Source organism: Nicotiana tomentosiformis, chromosome 4, assembly GCF_000390325.3.
Source record: "Nicotiana tomentosiformis chromosome 4, ASM39032v3, whole genome shotgun sequence".
Classification (NCBI taxonomy): Eukaryota; Viridiplantae; Streptophyta; class Magnoliopsida; order Solanales; family Solanaceae; genus Nicotiana; species Nicotiana tomentosiformis.
In genome coordinates this window covers 201,153-227,279 of record NC_090815.1, presented here as the reverse complement: position 1 = coordinate 227,279, position 26,127 = coordinate 201,153, and the positions used below count along the sequence as shown (strand labels likewise).

At 38.8% G+C, this 26,127-nt stretch overlaps 1 protein-coding gene across 4 annotated transcripts in view; it reads left to right on the top strand.

Annotated features, from left to right (window-relative positions):
• The window catches only part of LOC104101510 (kinesin-like protein KIN-7O), a 45,020-nt gene extending 19,576 nt beyond the window's left edge, over positions 1 to 25,444 (top strand). The window contains exons 15-32 of one of the 4 annotated variants that reach the window (XM_070199458.1): positions 2,774 to 3,013; positions 3,097 to 3,162; positions 3,238 to 3,408; positions 3,520 to 3,624; positions 5,458 to 5,544; positions 5,672 to 5,830; positions 6,036 to 6,149; positions 6,298 to 6,345; positions 6,424 to 6,627; positions 6,711 to 6,899; positions 17,751 to 17,957; positions 18,127 to 18,216; positions 18,311 to 18,451; positions 19,042 to 19,139; positions 19,826 to 19,904; positions 23,923 to 24,066; positions 24,227 to 24,298; positions 24,933 to 25,444. In XM_070199458.1, coding sequence (XP_070055559.1) covers positions 2,774 to 3,013; positions 3,097 to 3,162; positions 3,238 to 3,408; positions 3,520 to 3,624; positions 5,458 to 5,544; positions 5,672 to 5,830; positions 6,036 to 6,149; positions 6,298 to 6,345; positions 6,424 to 6,627; positions 6,711 to 6,899; positions 17,751 to 17,957; positions 18,127 to 18,216; positions 18,311 to 18,451; positions 19,042 to 19,139; positions 19,826 to 19,904; positions 23,923 to 24,066; positions 24,227 to 24,298; positions 24,933 to 25,160 — 2,442 coding nt within the window. In that variant the 3' untranslated portion in view covers positions 25,161 to 25,444. Of the gene's footprint in view, positions 1 to 2,773; positions 3,014 to 3,096; positions 3,163 to 3,237; positions 3,409 to 3,519; positions 3,625 to 5,457; positions 5,545 to 5,671; positions 5,831 to 6,035; positions 6,150 to 6,279; positions 6,346 to 6,423; positions 6,628 to 6,710; positions 6,900 to 17,750; positions 17,958 to 18,126; positions 18,217 to 18,310; positions 18,452 to 19,041; positions 19,140 to 19,825; positions 19,905 to 23,922; positions 24,067 to 24,226; positions 24,299 to 24,932 lie in introns of all 4 variants that reach the window. The other 3 variants (XM_070199455.1, XM_070199459.1, XM_070199456.1) reach the window with 3 other exon arrangements.
• Positions 25,445 to 26,127: the final 683 nt, after the last annotated feature.

The following is a 26,127-nucleotide window of genomic DNA, read 5'->3' as shown; positions in this document are numbered from 1 at the left end:
AACCAAGAAAATGATTTTCGAGCCAAGGAATCACGTGTTTTATCATTAAAGAATGTGCTAAAGAAGACATTTTGATAAACTTAATTAATTAGAAAAGCTTAATATTACAAAAGGGCAAATCAGTCAAAATGTAATTCTTTTTCATTAATAATAAAGACGTTAAAAACTGTTACAACGTATAGAAAAACCAAAACAAGGAAGCTAAGTGTAATATCGTAAACTACAAGGACATTAATGTTGCGAAGCGAAACCTAGAGAGAATTCTTTGAAATTGTCCCTAGTTGATAAAATGATGTATGGTGTACACATGGAGTTGGAGGAACTATCCTAAGACTACTGAAAATAAAAGCCTAGTTGAATACAATAGCAATAAGGGAACTTCAAGGAGATTGTAGTTTTCAATGGCAATTATGCCATAATTTAATGGGTTGATACATATTTTTCCCTTTGAACTTGCAAAATATTGTCTTTACACACTTTAGACCCCAACATATATGTTGGAATATGTATATGTGGAATTAGTCCTAGTCCCATATATAGTAAGAGTACATGTATTATATATATGGCTCATTGTATCATTGTTAGTACATCAATAATATTTTTTCCATGTATTATTTCTTACATGGTATCAAAGCGGCACGGAGAAAACATTTGGAAAACCCCCCCAACCAAAACAGTTGTTGTGCTTCAATTCAGGCGACCTTTTCTAGGGCTATTTTCCGTCAAATCAATTTCTGGTGTTGTGCAAAAACCAACACCACCACAAGGTCCCAACCCTCGGCGACCAAACCCCAAAAAGAATCTCCAGCTCTCACTCGCTGATCGGAGTATTTCTTTTCCACTAAGAGATCTGTTCCATACGCCGGTGCGTGGGACCTCTTTCGGCCATTTTTTGGCTGACCTTCTTCAGGTCAGCTTGGTCGCAAGGCTCTTCCGACTCGACCCATCAAGTTTAAACCTAATTTCAGCGACCTTTTTATTTTCTGGCGTTCTATTTGCAGTTTCCGGCGACCGTTTTCTTTTTCCAAGCTAAAATTTCTATGAGTTACAGTGGTACTAAACCTCCCTTCAATCCAACATATCCTTAGGGTTTGATGTTTTTGGTTCTAAAACACGAGTTCTGCAAATTCAACCTTTATGATTACTTCTGAGCCCCTACTTGGGGGTTCAAATTATTTATCTTGGGCTTTGTCTGTCGAGTTGTGGTGTAAAGGTCAAGGTGTTCAAAATCACTTAACCAAAAAGGCCAGTGAGGGAGATGAAAAAGCTAAAGCACTTTGGGAGAAGATCAATGCTCAGTTATGTAATATCCTGTGGCGATCCATTGATTCCAAGTTGATGCCTTTGTTTCGTCTATTTCAGACATGTCAATTAGTTTGGGAAAAGGCTCGCACTTTATATACTAATGATCGGTCATCACCACATTATGCTTTTGTATCTTCTTTGTCTTCTGTTTCCATCCCTAAGTCTACATGTGAAGCACTGTCTCATCTAGGATGGCGACATGCTATGATTGACGAGATGTCTGCTTTACTTTGGTACTTTGGAGCTTGTTCTCTTCCTTCAGGTAAATCTATAGGTAAATCTACTGTTAGTTTTCATTGGGTTTATGCAGTCAAAGTTGGTCCGGATGGCCAGGTTGATCGACTTAAGGCCTGTCTTGTTGCCAAAGGATACTCAGATATTTAGGCTCGATTACAATGATACTTCCTCTCCCGTGGCTAAAATAGCATCAATTCGCCTTTTTCCATCCATAGTTGTTGTTCGCCATTGGCCTCTCTATCAGTTGAACTTTAAGAATGTTTTTCTTCACGGTGATCTTGAGGATGAAGTTTATATGAAGCAACCACCTGGTTTTGTTGCTCAGGGGAGCCTAGTGGCCTTGTGTATCGCTTGCGCCGGTCACTTTATGGTCTAAAACAGTTTCCTCGAGCCTGGTTTGGTAAGTTCAACACAGTTATCCGGGACTCGTAGTGAAGCATGAGAAAAAGGCTATCAAATGGCGGAAGAGAAAAGTGGAAAAGTTAATTGTATGAGTTACAAATCAATGATATCGTTAAATTGCACCCACTATGATAGTATGCCCTTCAAACTTCAATTGTGTACTAAGTGTTTTAGTTTTAAAAAGATGTTAGCATCATCTGGGAAGACCGAAAATTTCTTTTCCCTAAAGAAGAAAACTTTTTAAATATGATTTTGTTTTACACTTCAAGCTTTCTGTATCACTGAGAAAAGGTATCTCTTGACATACCATTTCTGGACATGGGAAAGAGTCCATAGAATGCTATGCTTTGATAGCAACAAAGCCAACTATATCTATCTCACTGTAATCGACTCCTATAATATTTCTTTATATTTATCTCTTTAGGGACTGCTGTTCTGCTTTTTATATTTTAATTTCTGAATCTTCAGAACAAGTTTGGGCATTACATTCTGTGATTGAAGCATGACCGTCTAAAGCTGGGGATGTGTCAAAAACAGCGAAAGTAGGGTTGAGATAGTCCTAAAGGAGTATATTAGTTTTCTGTAATTATAGTTTACCTTCTCTTAGTTATCCGTTGAGATCACCTTGTAATCATCATCCCTCCATCTCCACCCAAAAAAACAAAAGAAAATAATCAGTTGTTTATTTCTTATATAATTGACGTTGAGGTTTTTCTTCTCATTGTTATTAGTTTCAGTGTTCATTGAGTTTATCAAAGTTCAATGATCTCGTGAAGCAGGCTTTACCTATGCACACAGAAATTAAATGTTTTATTCTCTGCTGCTTCAGTTGAACTCCGCAGTCACAGAGAAAGCTTCTGTAGTCGAAGCCAAAAGGATAGAACGTGACATTGGACCACTACTTCCTTTTGAAGAACTATTAGATGCTGACAGCATTGGAGACTCTATCAAGCAAGAAGACAATTCAAGGAGTAACCAATTGGAAGACTGTACTCTCCCTGGCCCGCGGGCTTTGTTGCATGTGACTAGCAGGAGAAAAGGAGCCTCTAGAAAAAAAAGCTCCTCAATGGTTCTCACATCACTCCGCTATTTGAACTTTCTTTCAAAATAGTATTATACCGCTGATTATCTTATTTTTTAAAATCCTGGCAGGAAGACAATGAATTATCGGAACTTCAAAGGGAGTATGAGGAGTTGCTATTAAAATTTGAATCACATGTAAGTTCTTTTGCTTTACATGTTTTATTTCTGATTCTGCAGCCTGGTTTCTTAGTTTAATTTTGCTTTTGCTAGAAAACCGCGAGTGAGGTAAAAGTTGACTATCTAACAAGGAAGCTTTTTGAGGCTGATATTCATCTGGTCGATGGTTCTGAGCAAGACGACAATTCTTTGATGCACTTGAATGGAAGCAAAACTTTGAGAGAGTCGGAAGCTATTTTGGTGATTAAGCAGCTGCAAGAGAAGGTGTCCTCTCATTTTCTTTCTTTCTCATCTTCCTGTCATCTATATAAATAAGATTACCTTGTCCTTTTTCCTCCTTTTAAGTATTTCTCAGAATGCGGAGCTTTTGTTCAGATCACTGTGCTAGAGATGGAGAGATCCTCAAGCCAACAGAATTTGGACTCTGTTGTTGAGATAGCAACAGAGCAAACCATATCTGCAAGAGAGAAGCATGAAGAGGTAATCAGGACTTCACTTTTTATGCACTGGAAATTGCAATTATGATGATTTATCTCCTTATATTGAGAGGCAGAGAGAGCAGACAAAGTGGTGATATATTCTTGTTCGCATGAGAATTTCTTTACTAGTGGCATAAATGTTGTGGCTGTATCTATCCACCATCGTATTCTCACAGTCACAGCTGTTTGACTGTTACAAAGAAACTGTTTCTTCCTGATAGAATACTAACAAAGTTCTCTTTCTCCCACTTGCATGATAAATGCACAAGGAAATATTGAACATGTGGTAGTCTTCTATATATCTGTAATAAGTGTTGTTTGATTAGTGATATTCTAGTTTGTGTTGGCATGTCATTACTAAGTATTGCTTTCAAAATCTAACTAGTAACGAATACGAGAAGCCACATAAAGAGCCCAAACCATGATGATGCTGAATCTGAATTTGAAGATCCTCATGTTTTATTGATTCGTTACGTCTTATTTCTTCCTTTTCACCATAGTCATATTTTTGCATTCTTTTAATTTTTTTATTACATACTACATAGAGGGACTAGGGAAGGGGAAGGGGAAGGGGATGGAGAGATTCGAACCCGCATCTATTATGTTGGACAATGACGTTAAGGGCTTGCTTAAAGCACGCTTAAGCCCTGAAGCTCAGTGAAGCCCAGGTTGTACGGTTCGCCTCGCTTAATTGGTCCTTTAGTGTAGGCATCAAGGTAATAAGCCGCGCGCACCTTCATCGATGAGTTTTGTCTTTAGGGAACAACAACATACATACATATATAGCTTAAATATAGTTTTTCCATTGTTTTGTCCAAATAATTATTGCTTGTGTTTATAGTTACATTTTCATGCATTACATTTCTATTTTTTTTCTGTCATGGTGCTTTTCTTCGCTAAAGCCCACGCTTTATTTGTACTTCGCATTTAAAGCTCCAACAGATTTTGGCACTTATTGTGCTTTTCGCCTTTGCCTACTTTGGTGTAGGAGATCTGCAGCGGTCCACTAGGCTATATGCCGTGGTGGTCGAAGATCTCATTCTTAATCTTAGCCCCAAGATGCATTCTCGAAAACTATGTAGTGATTAAACTTAGAAGATGTATTAGGCTTTTTTGTTTTTGGCGTAGACAGTTTTACACAGAAGATACTGTCTCAATCATAGAAATTCTAGGCTCCTGCTAGGATTACTGAACTTTGTCTTCTATTTTTGCTTTCTTGTACATATGCTTACAATACATTCTATCTACTGTTTTTAACATACACATGAAAAAAAAATAAATTAAAAATTAGAACGATGTATCCTGATGGTGATTTTTATCTATTCAATAGTTATTAGTTTGATTTATTAAATGAAGCTTTAAATATTATTTTTCTTTCCTTTTGCATTTCCGGCAGAAATATGTCTCTTTGTCCCCTCTTTCTTACCTCACATGCATAATATCTGTTTCCTCTGCACGTGCCACATCGCAGAGTGGGAATCAGTGTTTGGCCTTTTTGTTTTGCTTGTTGAGTATGTCTGGGATATCCTGTTCCTTTTACCATATTCCATCTGGTACAAGGCATAACTGCATAAGTGACTCATAAAACACATTAGGATGGTAATAGCTTTCGAGTTGAGTAGGTATAGCACGTCTCTATTAGATACAGACTCAAATGATCCTGCCACACAAAGAAGCCAAGGAAACCGGTGTTATTCTGCATCTGTATGAGCATGTTTTCAGGCCAATTCTTTGACTGCTAGGATCTCATTTTTACATTGATATTTACATTTGATATCCATAATACATTTCATTTAAGTGGTACAGTGCAATGACTTCTGTTTTAATGCTTTAGCTTTACCAAGAGCTTTTGAGTGCAAAACTTGAGGCACAAGGGGCTCATGAACAACTTGCTTCAATGCAATCTGCAGTATTTCTTGTTGTAAGTTCATTTCCACCCTAATATTGCTTGATGATATATTATGACACATTCTATAGGGCTCCGCTTTATGCATGCTATATAACCATTTTCATGTCTCCTGGGGCATTAATGGATACACTTTTTTCAGGAGGATAACATGAACTCTGAAATTGAGCTGCTGAGAGAGGTTCAAGATATGATGTCAGAATTTGAAAATTCACGAACCTTAATTGATTCACTCATTCCTGTGGTAGAGGAGCTTGTCCCGTCTTTCTCTGCCATATCCAAACTGGTTCTTGTGAGTACTGTATGTCATTGCATAATACATTTTAAATTTGGTCAATCTTTTCATATATTCCTGGCATGTATTCAATATTTCTTAAACAACATGCGTTTTTATCACTTATATATTCTATATATTAATTCTAGTATTCTTATCAAAAAATTAATTCTAGTATTATAGTTTATTATCTATGTGCATTCTATGACCTGATCTGGTTTCCCACTTTCAGGATTTGAAGTCTTCAGCACTTGACAGTTCCAACCAAATAAGATCCATAATTAGAAACCATGAGAAACTACAGTCTTTCTTGAGGCAAAAGATTAATGTAGTTGAGGATGAAAAGGTGCGAATTGACTGCATTTCCTTTTAGTTTGTCTTTGTAATTAGAACTTTGACTACCAAGTTTATCTCACATTTCGATTATTTGAGTTTCTGTTGAAAGTACCTTTTAACTCTTGCTAATCAAAATCTAGATTCTACTGGATAATCAGATAGAAGAACTGAAAAGAGCTATTGAAGATTCTGGAAATGCATTAACAGTAAGTTGCTTCACTTTCTCCTATACCTTCCCTTTTTTATATCTCCGCTTGTGCTGACAGAATCATGTTCTTTTCCAGGAAATCTCTGAAAAATGTGAAGCAGAAAAATCTGAACACCTTTCTCAAATTCAAAGTCTTCAAAAGGAACTTTCATGCTTATCTTCTAGTTCCTTAGTCAGAGAGAAGGAAAGCATTAGAAAAGATTTGGAGAAAACAAAAGCAAAGTTGAGAGACACAGAATCCAAACTTAGGAATGCCATCCAAGAGAAGACAAAACTTGAGGTCTCATTCAAATTGTTCTGAAAGTTGATTTTCTTGTGCCGTCTGAGGCATTTCTACCTTTTCTGACAGTATCACATTCTTAGGGTGAAAGAGCTTGTGCTGAGAGGGAAATTAAACGCTTGAATGGACAGAGGGCTATTCTTGAGCGTGACATCAATAAACGAGACTCGATCATTGGAAGAAGGCGTGATTCAGTTGTTGATAGGAGCTCTAATGTGTTCGACTCCAAAAGAGCCAAGAATTCCTCTGTTTGTGTTGAACATGTTGTGCAGGTAGGTATGGTGTGCACAAACTATAGTGTAAATACGTTCAAGAAGTGTCCTATGTTCCTTAAATGCATACTGGAACAGCAAAAAACCACTTTCCACATTGTCTGTTCGTCCAATTTTGGAATTAGTGTCACCCATGTAGATTGAGCCTAACTTTATGGTGCTGAAGGTATCTGAGTAACCACTGCAATAACTTAAGGCAATGACTAGAGTGGTCCTAGACCTTTATAAAATCCTTTGGAAGCCCTTACACAACCTATGTGGGACATTTAATAACTTAACACTTTCCCTCGCATGTAATCCAATTCTGGTGGTTCGCGCATGAAATTTTTGGGTGTGAGAATAGGCTTACCCAAGGTTGATTCTGATACCTTGTGAAAGAATCAGTGCATTTAGTCCAAAAGCTTAAGTCAATGGTGGAGTGGCCCTAGACCTTTATATACAACTTTTGAAACCCTTAATCCATGCGGGAGAATCAGTAACCAATAATGACAAAACAGGAGGGCGGACCAAAATTTGGTGTCTTTTTACTGTAACTTTTGTTCAAGAAGCCATTGATTTTAGAATATTCACCCTCCTTGAAAAGAACCATTGACAAGTAAAATAAGGCAAGCCTGAAAATTAACAGAAGGCCGTCCAAGCCAGGGCTTGGAGAGTGACATTTGTGCTTTCACTTCATTTTCATGTTTAGGCCTTTTGGGTTATGTCAATATCAATCTAAATCCTCTTACAGCCCCCAAGGCATCGTTGTCTAACTTACATGCGATGTAATAACATTTTCAAATTAAAGGATCAGATCATCATATGGTAAAAGTACTTCCATGTTTCTTCTCCCAATCATCTTATGATGACGATCTCAGGATAACCTCTAAGATTTCTAAGTTTTTAAACTTTATTACTAAATTAAGCATCACTAAACTTGGTTTAAACATGCTATATTTTCTGTGCCCTCAAAGAAAAGAAAACCTTATTGGTATGCATCATGAAGTCTAGTCAACTTCTCTTTATCTTAGAATATACTGATTTAGCAAAATTCCTGTTGAGTTGTCCCACATCGGTGGGATTTGAGGTCCTTGGTCTCCTTATATGGTTTTGGGCAATCCTCACCTCACAAGCTAACTTTTGGGGTTGAGTTAGGCCCAATGTCCATTTATCATGGTATCAGAGCCAGGCCCATTCCATTTGTTATTACTGATGTTGGGCCCCCATTTATGTTGTCCACGCTCCAGTTTACATGCCTGGGCGTGAGGGGGTGTTGAGTTGTCCCACATCGGTGGGATTTGAGGTACTTGGTCTCCTTATATGTTCTTGGGCAATCCTCACCTCATAAGCTAGCTTTTGGGGTTTTAGTTAGGCCCAAGGTCCATTTATCAATTCCATAGCATGTTTGTTTCATTCTTGAGATATTTCTCACCCAAGTTAGGTCTAGGAATCTCTTTGAGCTTTATTTGCTTGCCCTATATTAAAAAGCATGGGCAGCTCGGTGCACAAGGTATCTCGCGTTCACGCAGGGTCCCGGGAAGGGCCGCACCTTAAGGAATAATGATGTAGACAACTTACCCTAATGTAAGCATTAATGACTGCTTCCACGGCTCGAATCCTTGACCTGTGTGAGAAAGCACGGGAGAAAATATATTATTGATATTAAATACTCAATATAATACAAGAGGTCCTATTTATAGCTATAGTCTACAAAGTACATATTACTCCCATTCCAATATGGGACTACACATAACTAACACTCCCCATAAAGCCGGTGCATACACATCATATGTACCGAGCTTGTTACACATGTAACTAATACGAGAACTAGTAAGAGACTTGGTGAAAATATCTGATAGTTGATCATTCGACTTTACAAACTTTGTAACAATATCTCTTGAAAGCATTTTTTCTCTGACAAAGTGACAGTCGATCTCAATGTGTTTAGTCCTCTCATGGAACACCAGATTTGACGCAATATGAAGAGCAGCTTGGTTATCTCACACCAGTTCTATCTTGTTGATTTCTCCGAACTTTAACTCCTTGAGCAACTGCTTGACCCAAACTAACTCACACGTTGCCATAGGCATGGCCCGATATTCGGCTTCGGCGCTTGATCGAGCAACTACATTCTGTTTCTTGCTCTTCCACGAGACCAAATTACCTCCTACTAGAACACAATATCTAGACGTAGAACGTCTATCAAAAGGTGATCCTGCCCAATCAACATCTGTGTACCCAACAATCTGCTCGTGGCCTCGATCCTCGAATAGTAATCATTTGCCCGAAACTGACTTTATATAGCGAAGAATGCGAAGAACTGCATCCCGGTGACTATCACAGGGAGAATCCATAAACTGACTTACAACACTCACCGGAAAAGAAATGTCAGGTCTAGTTACTGTGAAGTAATTCAATTTGCCAACCAACCTCCTATATCTCGTAGGGTCTCTAAGAGGCTCCCCCTGTTCGGGCAGAAGCTTAGCATTTGGATCCATATGAGAGTCAATAGGTCTGCAACCCATCATTCCAGTCTCCTCAAGAATGTCTAAGGCATACTTCCGCTGTGAAATAATAATACCTGAGCTAGACTGAGCGACCTCAATACCTAGAAAATACTTCAATCTGCCCAGATCCTTAGTCCGGAAGTGCTGAAAGAGATGCTGCTTCAGATTAGTAATACCATCCTGATCATTGCAAGTAATAACAATATCATCAACATAAACCACTAGATAAATACACAGATTAGGAGTAAAATGCCGATAAAACACAGAGTGATCAGCCTCACTACGAGTTATGCCGAACTCCTGAATAATTGTGCTGAACTTACAAAACCAAGCTCGAGGGGACTGTTTCAAACCATATATTGACCTGCGCAATCTACACACATAACCATTAAACTTTCCCTGAGCAACAAAACCAGGTGGCTGCTCCATATAAACTTTTTCCTCAAGATCACTGTGGAGAAAAACATTCTTAATGTCTAATTGATAAAGAGGCCAATGACGTACAACAACCATGGACAAAAAAAGACGAACACATGCTACTTTAGCCACGGGAGAGAAAGTATCACTATAATCAAGCCCAAAAATCTGAGTATATCCTTTTGCAACAAGACGAGTCTTAAGACGATCAACCTGGCCATCCGGGCCGACATTGACTGCATAAACCCAACGACAACCAACAATTGACTTTCCTGCAGGAAGAGGAACAAGCTCCCAAGTGCCATTCGCATGTAAAGTAGACATATCGTCAATCATAGCCTGTCGTTATCCTGGATGAGATAGTGCCTCACCTGTAGACTTAGGGATAGAAACAATGGACAAAGAAGATATAAAAGCATAATGAGGTGACGACAAACGATGATAACTTAAACCGACATAGTGGAGATTAGGATTAAGTGTGGATCGCACACCTTTGCGGAGTGCAATTGATTGACTAAGAGGAGACAAGTCCGCAGTAGGTGCAGAATCTGATGCAGGGCGTGAATCACCTGGGCCTGATGCTGGATGTGGACGACGATGATAAGTCAAGAGTGGTGGAGCTGCAGAAGGTTGAACTGGATTATGTGGAGGAACTGACGCTATAAGTGGTGAGCTATACCTGGAGCTGTAGGTGGTGGAATTGGAGTTATAAGTGGTGGAGCTACAACTGGAGCTGTAGGTGGTGGAGCTGGAGATATAGAGGAAAATGAATGTGAGATAGTGATTGAATCTCCAAAAGATGAAACTGGTAGTACCTCAGAAATATCTAAGTGACGACCTGAACCTGTGAAGTATGATTGGGTTTCAAAGAAGGTAACATCAACAGATATAAGGTACCGCTGGAGGTCAGGAGAGTAGCATCAATACCCCTTTTGTGTTCTCGAGTAACCCAGAAATACGCACTTAAGAGCACGAGGAGCTAACTTATCTGTCCATGGAGTAAGGTTATGGACAAACAAGTGCTTCCAAAGATACGGGGTGGAAGAGAGAACAAAGGTAAGTGGGGAAACATGACAGAGAATGGAACTTGGTTCTGGATAGCTGAAGATGTCATACGATTAATAAGATAGCAAGATGTAAGAATTGCATCACCCCAAAAACACAACGGAACATGAGATTGTATGAGTAGGGTACGAGCAGTTTCAAGATGTGAGTCCATGTGATTTAACAAGGATAAGGTAATAAAGTCCGTTTGATTCACGCCCGGTACCAATGATCCGCCCCGTACTGCGTTCCTGTATAAAAACATGGTCATCAAGAAATAAAACAGCGCATTTAAGTGATTTGGCTAAGCGATTAACAACTATAAGATTAAAAGGACTATTGGGAACATAAATGACTGAATCTAAAGGTAAAGAAGTGGGCTTGCTTGACCTATTGCAGTTGCCATGGTTTGAGACCCATTGGCCATTGTGACTCTCGGAAGAGATTGAGAATACGAAATAGTAGTGAAAAGAGATTTGTTACCAGAAATATGATCTGATGCACTTGAATTAATGACCCAAAACTCAGAGGATGAAGATTGGGAGAAACAAGTCACGCTATTACCTGTTTGAACAACAGAATCTATCTCAGAAGATGTCTGCTTACATGCTTTGTACTGAAGGAACTCAATATAATCTGCTAAAGAAACCATCCGACTATTCAAAGTATCGGTTCCCATGTCACTACAATGTGTAGTAGTAGTAAGGTTAACTTGAAATAGTGGAAATAAGTAACTCCTGTGGGAAAACTGAAGAAATAGCTTGGAAAACACTGTTTACAACAGAAAACAGAAAAACTATTTTACGCCGGAAACACTGTTCACACCAAAAAAACACTGCAGCTCGCCGAAAAATTGTAAAGTTTGTTGTAACCAGGATGGATAGATTCGGAATTCCCTTGCGAGCAAGCTGTCCTGAAGAAATGTTTTCAAAAAATGAAAGGTCACTGTTCACGCCGACAAAATATAAAAGTGGTCGTAATTTGATTTGAATTAGATGGGTAGGCTCGGAATTGTGAGAAGAGCAGACTGTCCTGAAGAAGCTTCGAAAATGGCCGGAACTCTCGCTGGAGAAGTTGTTGCCGGCGCGTGGAGGCGCGTGACAGCTTTTCTGCCGGATAAATTTTCAGGGGTTGGTCATCGGAGGGTGATCTACCTCGTGGTGGTGTTGGTTTTAGCACAACACCGACAAAAAATGACTTTAACGTAGACATGCCTTGGTCACCGGAAAAATTGCACGATGACTAAGTTCTTTCTTCCCGGTTAACGCTGGAATGACGCACATCTATCTTTTCTCACTAATGCTCTGATACCATGTGAGAAAGCACGGGAAAAAATATATTATTGATATTAGATATTCAATATAATACAAGAGGTCCTATTTATAGCTATAGTCTACAAAGTACATATTACTCCCATTCCAATGTGAGACTACACATAACTAACAACCTGTATTAAACAGCATGTTGGGCATTTATGCCCATAAGACGCTCTGTCATTATATTTACTCTTTCCATCAATCTTATAAATAATACTCCCGTCGTTTCGATTGATATGACACTTTCCTTCTTAGTATTGTGAGAAAGCACGGGAGAAAATATATTATTGATATTAGATGAACAATACAATACAAGAGGTCCTTATTTATAGCTATACTATACAAGGACATACTACTCTTCTACCAATGTGGGACAATACTACACTATATACATGCTGTAAACTAACACTCCCCCTCAAGCAGGTGCATACAAATCATATGTACCGAGCTTGTTACATATATAACCAATATGAGGACCAGTGAGAGACTTAGTGAAAATATCTGCAAGTTGATCATTCGACCTCACAAACTTTGTAGCAATCTCTCCTGAAAGTATCTTTTCTCTGACGAAGTGACAATCAATCTCAATGTGTTTAGTTCTCTCATGGAACACCGGATTTGATGCAATATGAAGGGAAACTTGATTATCGCACACAAGTTTCATCCGACTGATTTCACTAAATTTTAACTCCTTGAGCAATTGTTTGGTCCAGACTAGCTCACATGTTGCCATAGCCATTGCTCGATATTCTGCTTCTGCACTAGACCGAGCAACTACATTCTGTTTTTTGCTCTTCCAGGACACCAAATTTCCCTCTTACTAAAACACAATATCCAGACGTAGAACGTCTATCAGAAGGTAATCCTGCCCAATCAGTATCTGAGTATCCAATGATCTGCTCATGACCTCGATCCTCAAAGAGTAACCCTTTGCCTGGAGCCGATTTTATATATCGAATAATGCGGACAACTGCATCCCAATGACTATCACATGGAGAATTCATAAACTGACTTACAACACTCACAGGATAAGAAATGTCGGGTCTAATCACTGTGAGATAATTTAATTTTCCAACCAGTCGCCTATAGCTTGCAGGATCGCTAAGCGACTCCCCCTGTCCTGGCATAAGTTTAGAATTCGGATCCATCGGAGTGTCAACAGGTCTGCAACCTACCATCCCCGTCTTCTCAAGAATGTCTAAAGCATATTTTCTTTGAGAAATAACAATACCTGAGCTAGACTGGGCAACCTCAATACCTAGAAAGTACTTCAATCTGCCTAGATCCTTAGTTTGGAAGTGCGGGAATAGATGCTGCTTCAGATTGGTAATACCATCATGATCATTGCCAGTAATAACAATATCATCAACATAGACTACCAGATAAATACAGAGACTTGAAGTAGAGTGCCGATAAAACACAGAGTGATCGGCTTCACTACAAGTCATGCCAAACTCCTGGATAACCGTGCTGAACTTGCCAAACCAGGCTCGAGGAGATTGCTTTAGACCATAAAGTGACCGACGCAAACGACATACAAGGCCACGAGACTCCCCCTGAGCAACAAAACCAGGTGGTTGCTCTATATAAACCTCATCCTTAAGATCACCGTGAAGAAAGGCATTTTTAATGTCCAGCTGATAGAGGGGCCAATGACGAACCGCAGCCATGGATAGAAAAAGGCGGACTGAAGACACTTTAGCCACGGGAGAGAAGGTATCACTGTAATCAAGCCCAAATATCTGAGTATATCCTTTGGCAACAAGACGGGCCTTAAGTCAATCAATCTGTCCATCGGGATCAACTTTGACTGCATAAACCCAACGACAACCAACGGTAGATTTACCTGAGGGAAGAGGAACAAGCTCCCAAGTACCACTTGTATGTAAAGCAGACATCTCGTCACTCATAGCATGTCGCCATCCTGGATGAGACAACGCTTCACCTGTAGACTTAGGGATGGAAACCGAGGACAAAGAAGATATAAAAGCATAATGGGGAGATGACAGACGATGATAGCTCAAACCGACATAATGAGGATTAGAGTTAAGTGTGGTCCGTATACCTTTCCGAAGTGCAATCGGTGTACTAGGAGCAGGGTCCACAGCAGGAGCAGGGTCAGGTGCAGGACGAGAACCAGTTGGGCCTGATGGAGGACGCAAACGACGATGATAAGTCAAGAGTGGTGTTCCTGTGGCTGGGGAACTAAGGGGGAACAACACTAGACTCCTCAACGGTTGGTATGGATGAAACCTCTGTGGTCGAAGGTGGAGGAGGAGCTATAGTAAACTCCTCAAAGGTCGGTATAGGTAAGACCTTAGATATATCATGGTGGTCAGCAGAGGTAAAGAAAGGTTTAGACTCAAAAAATGTGACGTCAGCTGACATAAGGTACCTACGAAGATCTGGAGAATAACAACGATATCCCTTCTGAACACGAGAATAACCAAGGAAGACACACTTGAGAGCACGAGGAGCTAACTTATCTTTCCCAGTGGGCTAAGTTATGAACAAAACACGTGCTCCCAAAAACACGAGGTGGAAGAGAGTATAAAGGTGACTGGGGAAACAATACTGAATGCGGAATCTGATTCTTGATGGGAGATGAAGGCATCTGATTAATCAAATAACAAGCTGTGAGAACTGCATCGCCCCAAAAACGCAACGGAACACGAAATTTAATTAGAAGTGTGCGAGCAGTCTCAATAAGGTGCCTATTCTTTCTCTCAGCAACCCCATTTTGCTGAAGGGTATAAGGACAAGATGTATGATGAATAATTCCTTGAGATGTCATAAACTGCTGAAATTGAGAAGATAAATATTCTAAGGCATTATCACTGCGAAAAATGCGAATAGAAACACCAAATTGGTTTTTGATTTCAGCACAGAAACTCTGGAATATAGAAAATAACTCAGAACGATCTTTCATTAAGAAAAGCCAAGTACATCTTGAATAATCATCAATGAAACTGACAAAATAACGAAATCCCAAGGATGAACTGACTCTACTAGGACCCCATATATCAGAATGAACTAAGGAGAAGACAGACTCTGCATGGCTCTCAACACTACGCGAAAAGGAGGCTTGGGTATGTTTCCCAAGTTGACACGACTCACAATCTAATGTAGACAAACTAGATAAACTAGGCACTATCTTCTGAAGTTTGGATAAACTCGGATGTCCTAAACGTCTGTGGATTAGATCTGGAGGATCTGTAACTAGACATGTTGTGGAAGGACTGAGTGAGTTAAGGTAGTAAAGGCCTTCTGATTCACGTCCTGTACCATTTGTCTGTCCCGTACTGCGGTCCTGCATAATAAAAGAATCGTCAATAAAATATATACCACAATGGAGGGCACGAGTCAAACGACTAACAGATGCAAGACTAAAATGACAGCCAGGGACATAAAGAACGGAATCTAGGGTGATAGAAGACAAGGGATTAGCTTGTCCAACTCCTTTGGCCTTAGTTTGACATCCATTGGCTAAAGTAACAGTGAGAAGAGACTGTGAATATACAATATTTGACAAAAGTGATATATTACCAGAGATGTAATCAGAAGCGCCGGAGTCCATGACCCATGGGCCAAGAGTGCTAGACTGGGAAACACAAGCAAAAAAATTACCAGTAACAGAAGTATCAGTCTGAGCAACTGAGGCTACTTATGGAGATGTCTGCTTACTTGCTCGATACTGAAGGAGCTCATTATATTCTTCTTTAGATAAAGAAAATTCTTGGTTACCTGGAGTCTCGGTCTGAGCAATGTAAGTATTTTTGGGTGGACGACCAAGTAAGGAATAGCACATTTCACGAGTGTGTCCAAGTTTGTGACAATAAGAACACTTGGGTCTAGATCTTCCAAAACGACCTCCTCCTCGTCTATGCTCCATAGTTTGAGATGCCCGAACATCCATTGTCTGGGATGCAAGAACCGAGGAATCAAGTATCTGGGATGAGATCACTGGTGGACTTAGTGCTGCAGCAAGGCGGAGTAATCGAGAGAATAATTCATCAACTGTCGGGACAGTCAGACTAGCCAAAATCTGGTTGCGTACTGAATCAAGATCATTAGGAAGTCCAGCGAGGGTAAGAACGAGAAACATCTTCTGTCGCTGCTCTTGTTGTTTTTCCACATTAGCAGAAACTGGCATCAACTTCTCAAATTCCTCCATGACTGCATGTACTTGACCTAAGTAAGTAGACATATCCAATTCCTGCTTTAAGTTTGTCATCCGTGATATCACATCATAGAAGCGAGATATGTCATTAGTGTATAAGGTGCGTGCCTTTGCCCAAACCAAATAACATGTCTGGAATGGACGAAACAAGGGCATCAACTTGGAATCAATAGATCGCCACAAGATGCTACATAACTGAGCATTGATTTTTGCCCAAAGTGCTATTGCCTTTTCATCTCCATCGCTAGACTGTTTGATTAGATGATCTTGAACACCTTGACCTCTACACTATAACTCGATAGATGAAGCCCAAGCTAAGTAGTTTGAACCTCCCATTAAAGGTTCCGAGGTAATAATAGCACTAGAGCTTCCAGAACTTATGTTTCTAGACCCAAAAGCATCAAATCCCAAAGACATTGTTGCAGATTATTACCAAATAAGAGAAAGAATCAATTGTAATCCACTGAAATAGTGTACGGAAACACAGAAACAGAATACTGAAATACTGTAGCTTCCGGAATCTACCGTAGCTGTCGGAATAGTACTGTAGCTACCGGAAAAAAAACTCAAAGTTATCGGAATGAAATGAAAACAGTAGGGGTAGGATCGGAATTACCCGGCGACCCAACTGTTCTGAAGGAAGATTTTAAAAAAATGGCCGGAACTGGTCGTACGCGCCGGCGCGTGAGCTCACGCGCGTGAGCTTCTGGTGGCGCGTGAGGAGGCTGCTGCCGGAGTTTTTCACTGGGGTTTGGTCGCCGAACAGTGACGACTCTTGTGGTAGTGTTGGATTTTGCACAACACTGGCAGAAATGAAGCAAATAGAAAACAACCTTAAAAAAGTACTGATTTCTCTTTCTCGGAATCGCTGGAATTTATGCACAACGATAAGTCTCTCACAATTGCTTTGATACCATGTGAGAAAGCACGAGAGAATATATTATTGATATTAGATGAACAATACAAGTGGTCCTTATTTATAGCTATACTATACAGGGACATATTACTCTTCTACCAATGTGGGACAATACTACACTATATACATGCTGTAAACTAACAAGTATGTCCAAAAAGAATGACACATTTTTATATTTGAAAACAATTTATCTTTAAACTTTCCATTTTATTCATTTTACCCTTAATAAGAAGTTTTCATAGCCACACAAATGTCATAGCCCCACAAGCTTTTACCCCTTAAGCTTTTAAGACCACAAGTTTCAAATGCCTTTTTTCTTCTTAAACTCCGTGCCGAGTCAAACTGTTTCGCAAAAATTGAAACGGAGGGAGTATCTCATATCCTTATGATATGAAAAGTAAATAAGTAATTGATTGCCTGCATTCTACTCGAGAGGAAGTTAGTTGTCTTTATTGCTTAGTCTTAAGCTACTTTTCCCTTTCTGTTGTGAAGGAGGAGTACAGGAAGCTGGAAGTGCTGGCATTTGAGATGGAGACAACTATTGCTTCTTTGGAAGAGGAACTAACAATTTCTTATGCGGAAAAAGAAGAAGCCTTTTCTAGAGCAGAAAATTTGGCATGTGAATTGCAAGCTTTATCTGACGAGTTGAATATGTCAAATACAGAACTAAATATGCTGAAGGAAGAGGTGTCATGCCTTGTAAGTTTATGTTTGTTAACTTTTCCTCTGAGATTCCATCTTTTTCATATCTTTTTGCTATCAGATTTGCCTTTTGAGCATGATTTATTAGCTTAGTTTCTACTGTTCTTTCTTCGGGAAAATAAAACATTAACTTATTTCTACTTTATTTGTTTCTATGACATTGCAGAGATTATGTTCGGAAGAATCTGAATCACGATGTCAGAGATTGGAAACTTCTGTCAACTTTCTGGTAGAAGAAAAAGAAGATTTAGCTATGGTACCAATTGAAGTTGCTTTTGGGAACATGTATTCTGAGGCTCCATTTAACTGTTTCCATTACGTCATTCATGTGTGCCTTCTTTCCTTTGCAGCAACTAACTGATGCCCTTTTGGCAATGGAGGAGGAAAAGGCCATATGGTTTGCAAGGGAGAAAGCTACAGTTGAAGCAATCAATGAAAAAGCAAAATCTTATAGTGCTGAAATCGCCACTCTATCACAGAAAATGACAGAGGTAACCTTCAGATTTACACATGATGTAGTTGAACAATTTAAGCATATTCTAGAAACACTGCAGTGGCTCTTACGGATGATATTGAAGATCTCTTCAAGGACTCAGTGCTTGCATGCTATTCTCTTTGGTAAACTGTCTAGAGGGAACATGATAACAACAACAACAACAACAAATCCAGTGTAATCCCACAAGTGGGGTCTGGGGAGAGTAGTGTGTACGCAGACTTTGCCCCTACCTTGTGAAGGTAGAGAGGTTGTTTCCGACAGAAAGTGATATTTTTGGAAATTTTATTGCCGAGTTTAAAGCATAGTTAAATCAAAGCTAGTTCACATTTGAACTTTTTTCTTAAAAAACAATTAAGAGAATTGTTTGTGAGATCTGAGTACCATATTTTAAAATGTATCCTTTCTATTTGCTTTGAACATCTTATCTTGTGAGAGCTTTAGAAAAGCACATAGCTAAATTAAAGAAATCAAAGACATCCATTGCGGTGATGAACTTAGCAAAACATGTTGCACATTTCTGTACACATCAGTTGCGTATGATTTACTTATTGAATCTTGATTTATGATCCTGACTTTAAACTACAGGTGAAGAATGAACTTGAGAGTTGTAGAATGCAGTGCAAGCTCCTTGAGGAGAGATTGGTCGTCTCAGAAAATAATGTGCGGTTGGAGAGAAGTTTCAGGTTTGTCTGTCCCTTTGCTCCCCTATCACTCTGGTATGTTGCTACTCCCTTTGTCCAAAAGGTTTTCAATAGTCAAGTGAAGTAGCTATTGACTAATATTTTCAAGTGTATTCTGTTGTCTTTTTTAAAATGTATTTTGATGCAAGATCATAACATGTACTACACTTATGCTTTCTGAAATCTAAATTAATTTCAAGATGAGTTTAATCTTGTCCTATTTAGCTCTAGTAAAATTGGTACTCAATAAGCAAAAATGAATAGTAAAATGGGACAATGGTGTGTGTCTCTTTGTGTGTTAGTTTACTTTTATAACAGTGGTGTTCGGGCTAGCTTGTATGCACCTACACTACTCCACCGTGGACATGCTCCTCCCACCGGCACTGATGGAAAGAAATCACCTAACATTTTGCTTCTGCTGACATTTGAACCTGGTCTATCCGGGGTTTCACCAACTTCATTGAATGCTACTCCTCACATTGGGTGCTAGGACAATGGAGTATATAATAGCTTGTTCATCTATTTCCTAAAATTTCTTGAGATGCCTAGTTGATCAAATATAAACTTTGATTCTACAGCTGCTACTACCCTCATCAATAAAGCTGGGTGTAATCTAGGTGCCATGAGTTTTGTATTCATTTAAACCTTTAGATCGATCTGCCTGATGATAAACATACATTGTTTTACAGTGAAGAGAAATTACTAGAGATCGATCAACTTAGACTTGGCCTGAGAGTTGCTGAGGAACAATGTAAAAGATCTCAAGAGGTAATATGTTTGTATTTTTTCAAGCTTTCAGAATTTATATTGAGTTCGAGAATAATGATTCAGCCTAGAAAAGTATTCTGGGGTTCGCTAAGCTGGATATACTTGAGTTGAATAATTATGCCGTCTAACTCTTCTTGTACATGAGTTTCGCCTTGTTGCTTATTTGACTTAGAAAGTGAGGAAGTGCTTTTGTTCTTCAGCATCGGCTTTACCACTCTGTCAGAAGCACTCCCCTCCAAGAAATTAATGAATAAAGAAATGATACATAGTGGTATACAACAGCTCGAGCCAAGTTATACTGGAGCAGAATTTTTGCCTCGAGCTTGCTAATTTCTGAACCTTGGTGAATTCCTGGTATTATAAATTAATAATTCATGACATATTGTGGTGCATAAGACAATCAAGCAATCAACTTTGCCTCAATCTCAAATGATTGGGCTGACTATACAAATCCCTATATCCATTCCCCTCTTTTGGGTCAATTTCATTCGAATACTAGTAACAGTTTGTCTTTTAGGTTAAATTAAGGTTTCTCTAAAGTTAAAGGATTTCATTATCTCACACTTCTTGCGTACGCTGGCATACAAGTCTTTAACTAGACTAGAATGACTTCCGGAAATAATCGGGCATAATGTTTTTTTTTTTAATATAAGTCAAGATTTTGTTTGAACTGGTACCAAGATGGTACTAAAACAAGTACAAGTCAAAATTCCAACACACCCACCAAACATATTACATGTTCCGTCCTAAAATAATACAAGAAATCCAAAGCTGATCCATCCTATATAGAGTATACAAGCACATCAGACTAATAGATTCTTGATACATTTGTTCTTGACTCTAGCAATCTGCAACGTCTTCCCTTCAGAGCATGCCTTGTTCCTTTTCCAGCCATCCATAAAACACAGATGGGAGTGTTCCTCCATATCTTCTTCAAGTTTTTCTTCACTTTTTGAGCTTGCCAGATTTCCAAGATTGATTTTCTCTGGAATCGCCAGAGACACTCCCATAATAGTAAATGTTCAACAGTTTCCTGCTCAATGTTGCAAACATAGCATCTGCTGCACTAAGAGAAACCTCTTCTTTGCAATTTAAGCTGAGTTGGACAGGCATCCCTAGCTGCTAACCATCAAAAGCAAGCTGCTTTCACAGGTGCTTTGGTCTTCCATATCATCTTCCATGGCCAATTAGGAATCTTCTGGCTGTTCTGTTGTTCTAGCATTTTATAACAGTTGTTTACTGGAAAAAGTTTATTCCTGCTATTCACCCAGATTAATCTGTTTACTCTGTTTAGATAAATGGAACATGTGTTCTGTTGTAATAGTCGGACATAATGTATGTGTAGCGATATCTAAGCCTTTATCTCAACTATTTGGTATTGCCTAATATGATCCTTTGTTTTTATTTTGTTATGTTTTTAGCTAAGTCTGAATTAATTTCGAGGGATTGTAGGTCTTTTTTTTGATGAAGTAATTGGTTTCACTGATGGCATCAAGAAGATGCAGAATAGTTACAAAAGTAATGAAAATTGCTAGCTCCAATACAAAAAGGCAAAAAATCAGCTTAGCACTAGGGAGCTAACAAAGTTCAGATAACTATCAGGAGAATCTACAGGGGCTAGATAAGCCCAACTAAATATAGGCAAAAAGCTTTGAGAGACCGGACAGCAGTTGGCTATGATCTTTTCAATCTTTCTGCAAGAACCTTGGCTATGATCTTATAAGCACTACCGATGAGACTAATTGGCCTGTAGTCCCTTAATTCCATAGCCCCTTTTTTCTTTGGGATTAATGCAATGAAAGAAGCATTATATGACCTGACCATCCAACAATGCTGATGGTAGTGACTCATGGCTGCGAGGATGTCATGTTTGATGAATTCCCAAGAGTGCTGGTAAAAGGCCATAGTAAACCCATCTGGTCCTGATGCCTTGCCTGGTGCACTTGATTGTATAGCTATTAGTACCTCTTCATCAAAAGGTGCTTCCAGACCATTCTTCTCTTCTGTTGTAATGGTTGCTATGCCTTCAAAGTTTATAGAGGGTCTCCAATTCTCCTGTTCTCCAACCCTCTATAAAGTTTATAGAGGGTTTCCATAAAATTCCAGTATCTCTGCTTTTATAAGCTCCTTATCTTCTATAATTTCATTGCCAACTAAGAGTCTGTCTATGCAGTTTTTCCTTCTTTGTGAGTTTGCAATCTTTTGGAAATATTTAGTGTTTCTGTCACCTTCCTTAAGCCATTGACACCTTGATTTCTGCCTCCACGATATCTCTTCTGCTTTGGCTAGCTGTTGAATCTCCACTCTCAGGCTCATCATTTGATTGGACTCGATTAAAGTCAGTTGTCTACCTTCTGTCATTTGTTCGAGTGCCATTAGCTCATCAAGAGCCCTGGTTTTCCTGGTTTCTACCTTCCCAAATTCTTCTTTGTTCCATCTGGTGATATCTCTCTATTGATTTTAGGTCTACGTAGTGATGTAACACTAGAAGGAAGGAAGGTGGGAGTTGTTGGGGTGGGGGGTGACTATGGAGAGAATAATCGAGAGAGGAGAGAATAGGGTGGAAGAGAGGAGGAAAGAGAGAGAAACATAGAGGGAATGAATTACAGAGAGACAGAGAGCGAGATAGAAATAGAGAGATTAGGGAGGGGGGTATTAATGCCAAATCAATGCAACAAAGTTATTTGAGTTTGTCAAAGAAAGTACATGAAGATCTTATTTATAAGATAGGAAGTTTTGGTTGAATTAGAACTCTTGAAACTACGACATTTTATTCTCTAACTAAAAGGATAAAATTAGATAAAATCTTATCTCTAAAATAAAACATGGTTACTGTTATTTTAGTTCTACGTAATAGATCAAGATAAATAATATGAAATGATAATGATATCCTCATGATTGAATTCTTTCTGTTCGCAGTGGAGAAAACTCGACAGTTGACTCTGACAAGTGAGCCGGATATAGTGGTAGTTCATCGTTCTATCTAAGTACTTGGGAAACCACCAATCGATTGGACGAACTTCTTTGGCAATGAGTAGCCAGCGTAATACTGATTCGTAATAAAGAGTGCAATTCCATAGCAACTCTAAACTTGTGCTTTGGTACCAATTTGATGTAGCGCCATAAGGGAGGAAGGTAAGGGGTAGAAATGAGAAAGACAAGAATGAGAGACGAATAGAGATACAAGAGAGAGAAAGAGGGATAGAGAGAGAGAGAGAGAGAAAGAAAGGTTTGGGAGATTTGTAACAATAAACTAATTGTTCGATATTATGCAAGTCCATCAAAACGAAGCACATGAACAGAAATAGACTAGATCAAAATTGTCTTACATTTAGTCACCACAATCCCATCCAATCTCCTTACCTTCCTTCTACTTAAGGAGGCTAAGCTTGCATTGCATATAGTCTACCTTCTTCTACTTATTCTAAAACGTTTACCATATAGAGTGCTTCTCCATATTTCTAACTTTTAGTTGAATTTCACGCTACTGTTATCACCTATAAAATAAGCCCAAATTTCTATAAGTAAAAGTGAAGTACAAAGAAAATCTCAAGTGCATTCCTTACTCTCACAAAACACTGAAATGAAAAAAAGGGGCAATGACTTCCACATCTGCCAATGAGAACTCACTAAAGTAAGTTCCCATGAATGTTTATCCTAAACTATGTGATCTGAACCTAAAGAAACTTCAATCATGATTCTCAAATATCCAGTTACAATGTGGAGGCACTTAAAACGGGTGTTGCCACTGAAACTGTAATCATGAATTGATGAAGCTTATTAAAAATCCTAAATGCCATTTTGATGCTGTCAGTTTCTTCACCACCAGCAGCTTTGCAGGACAAATTTATCTCCTGATTTCAGTCTAATTCAATACTATTTGAATTTAGGACCTTTTCTGTAGCACACCAATTCAGTAGATATCCTTTTGTTGTCCAAGTTTCCAGCATCATTATATGTTACTGCCATGCTGCACACCTGGTCTTTTTCTAATGAAATGTTACATTTTCAACTGCAGATGCTGACACTGGAGCATCAGGATCTGCGCAAGGAAGTAGAACGGCTTCAGATGGAGTTAAGCATGCTTAGCAAAGAAAGAGTAGATCTGTTGGCCCGTATTAGAGAAGCGGAGACGGTGCCAATTCAGAGAGACGACTTTCAGGTATACACTTGAATGCCATGAAATGCTAATTGACGAATCTTCTTTCAGAACAAGTAAAGGAGAAGTGATTCTTGTTTATCTGAGACAGATTATTACCAATTCATTATGTTTACACTTTCTCTACTGTGCTTGAGGATAACACTATATTTTGGTTGTCCAGCTGTCAAATTCAGATCATGAAGTCGATCAGCTCAACGAGAAGCTTTCATCTCTGGAGATCAAAATGCATGATGTAAGTAATCATATACATGGTCAATTGCAGCTATATTTGATTATGATGAGATGCACAGATGACAGGTTACCCTTTTGTGGCTATATTTTATAATTTGTCTTTTCTCTTTTTTTCTTGGTTTTTAGTATTATACTCTATTGCTCTATGTGATGATTGAGATTAAAGAAAGGAAATAATTTTGTAGCTTTTGCTTTCTACTCATCTGCTTCTACATGTAGCTTTTGCATTTGCTTAATTTCTGCATAATGAAGACAATCTGCTGAAAATGTTTGCATGTGTTATTAAGCGATGTATCCTTGGGTATGAATAACTATGAACTCAGCACATGGTTGTGACAAGTTGCACATGTAACTTCTAAGCTATGTTGCGCGGACTCTCCAAAATGCTGCCGCACCCGTATCGGATCCTCCAAAAATACACTACTTTTGAAGGATCCGACACACATCCAGCAACAGCTTTGGAGAGTCCGAGCAACATAGCTTCTAAGAGCAATCTGAGCCAAGTTAGGCGGTTTATGTTAAACTTCTAAGAGCAAATTGAGCAAGTCAGGCGGTTTATTTTAAGCTTATTTTCCTTGGACTGTCCTGCTATTTGCAAAAGAGAGTGGATGTGATCATCTGATATGTCTGAACAGGATGAAGTCAACCATATCAATGAGAAAGCTAAGTTGAGAATGAGACTTCGAGGGGCACAATCAAAATTGGGTGCATTTCGTGTGAGGTACAATGAGGCGCTGGATGAGATGGACGTAATGAACAAGAAATTTGAGGAGGCTTCATTAAAGCTGAAAGATCAGTTAGTTTCAAGTGGTCTTGAAATCCTCAGCCTCAAGAAGCAGCTTGCTTCTGCAAGGGGTCCTTGAATGGTTGATATATCTCTGCATCTGTATCAAGTACATATCTGTTGGACGGTACCAATATATAGATCTTAACTAATCATTTGTATATAAAATTGTTCCCGGTGACTGCCAGTAGGTACTACGTTGAACTGCATTAATATTATTTTATAATGAGGAAAAAATTAGAGTTTCTTTATTTGTTTCTAACGGACAAATTAAAGTGAGACTTGTTTGCTCCAGGAAACGAAATGGTGTAAAGACTTGTTTGGTATCCATTAATGTGACTTGTTTAGTATTCATTTCATAAATGGATTTTTTTTCTTTTAAACCGTTTTCAACTGTTTACCATCAACAAAATGTATTTGGGCAATTTTTGAAAACACAACAGTTTGCACCGGGCCCTTCTCGATGCAATAGATCCTTGTGGTCCGGCCCTTCCTTGGACACGTGCATGGTGGGAGCTTAGTACACCAGGTTGTCCTTTTTTTACAACAGTTTGCACCCACCTAGCCATATTTTTTAGTTTATACCCCCATAGCCATTGTTTTGCGACAATGTTTATATACCCTTATACATTATTATTTTTTTAAATGTGTCTATTGATATAATTTGCTTCTTAATTTATATATGCTTTCACTAAATGACTTTGTATTGGAATGTCAACTAACTGTTTTTCATAGACGAAGTGATGTTCATATGTAATATATGAAGACACATACATATGTAGGGTATCAACTATCAAGTGATACATGCCGAGAGGAGCAAAATTTTAGTATGTGTTTTTGTTAATTTTGTCGAAATTTGAAAAAAATCATTGAATGATGTATAAGCTATATCACCCAATATGGTTGGGTAAATGGTGTATGTTCCAGCTTAATGGGATTGAACAACTTTTATGGCAAAGTTTTGTTTGATGAGCTGTATACTTTCATTTTACATTTTTTTTTGTTGCTTAAATGGATTGTCTCATGAAATTAATTAAAGAATATGC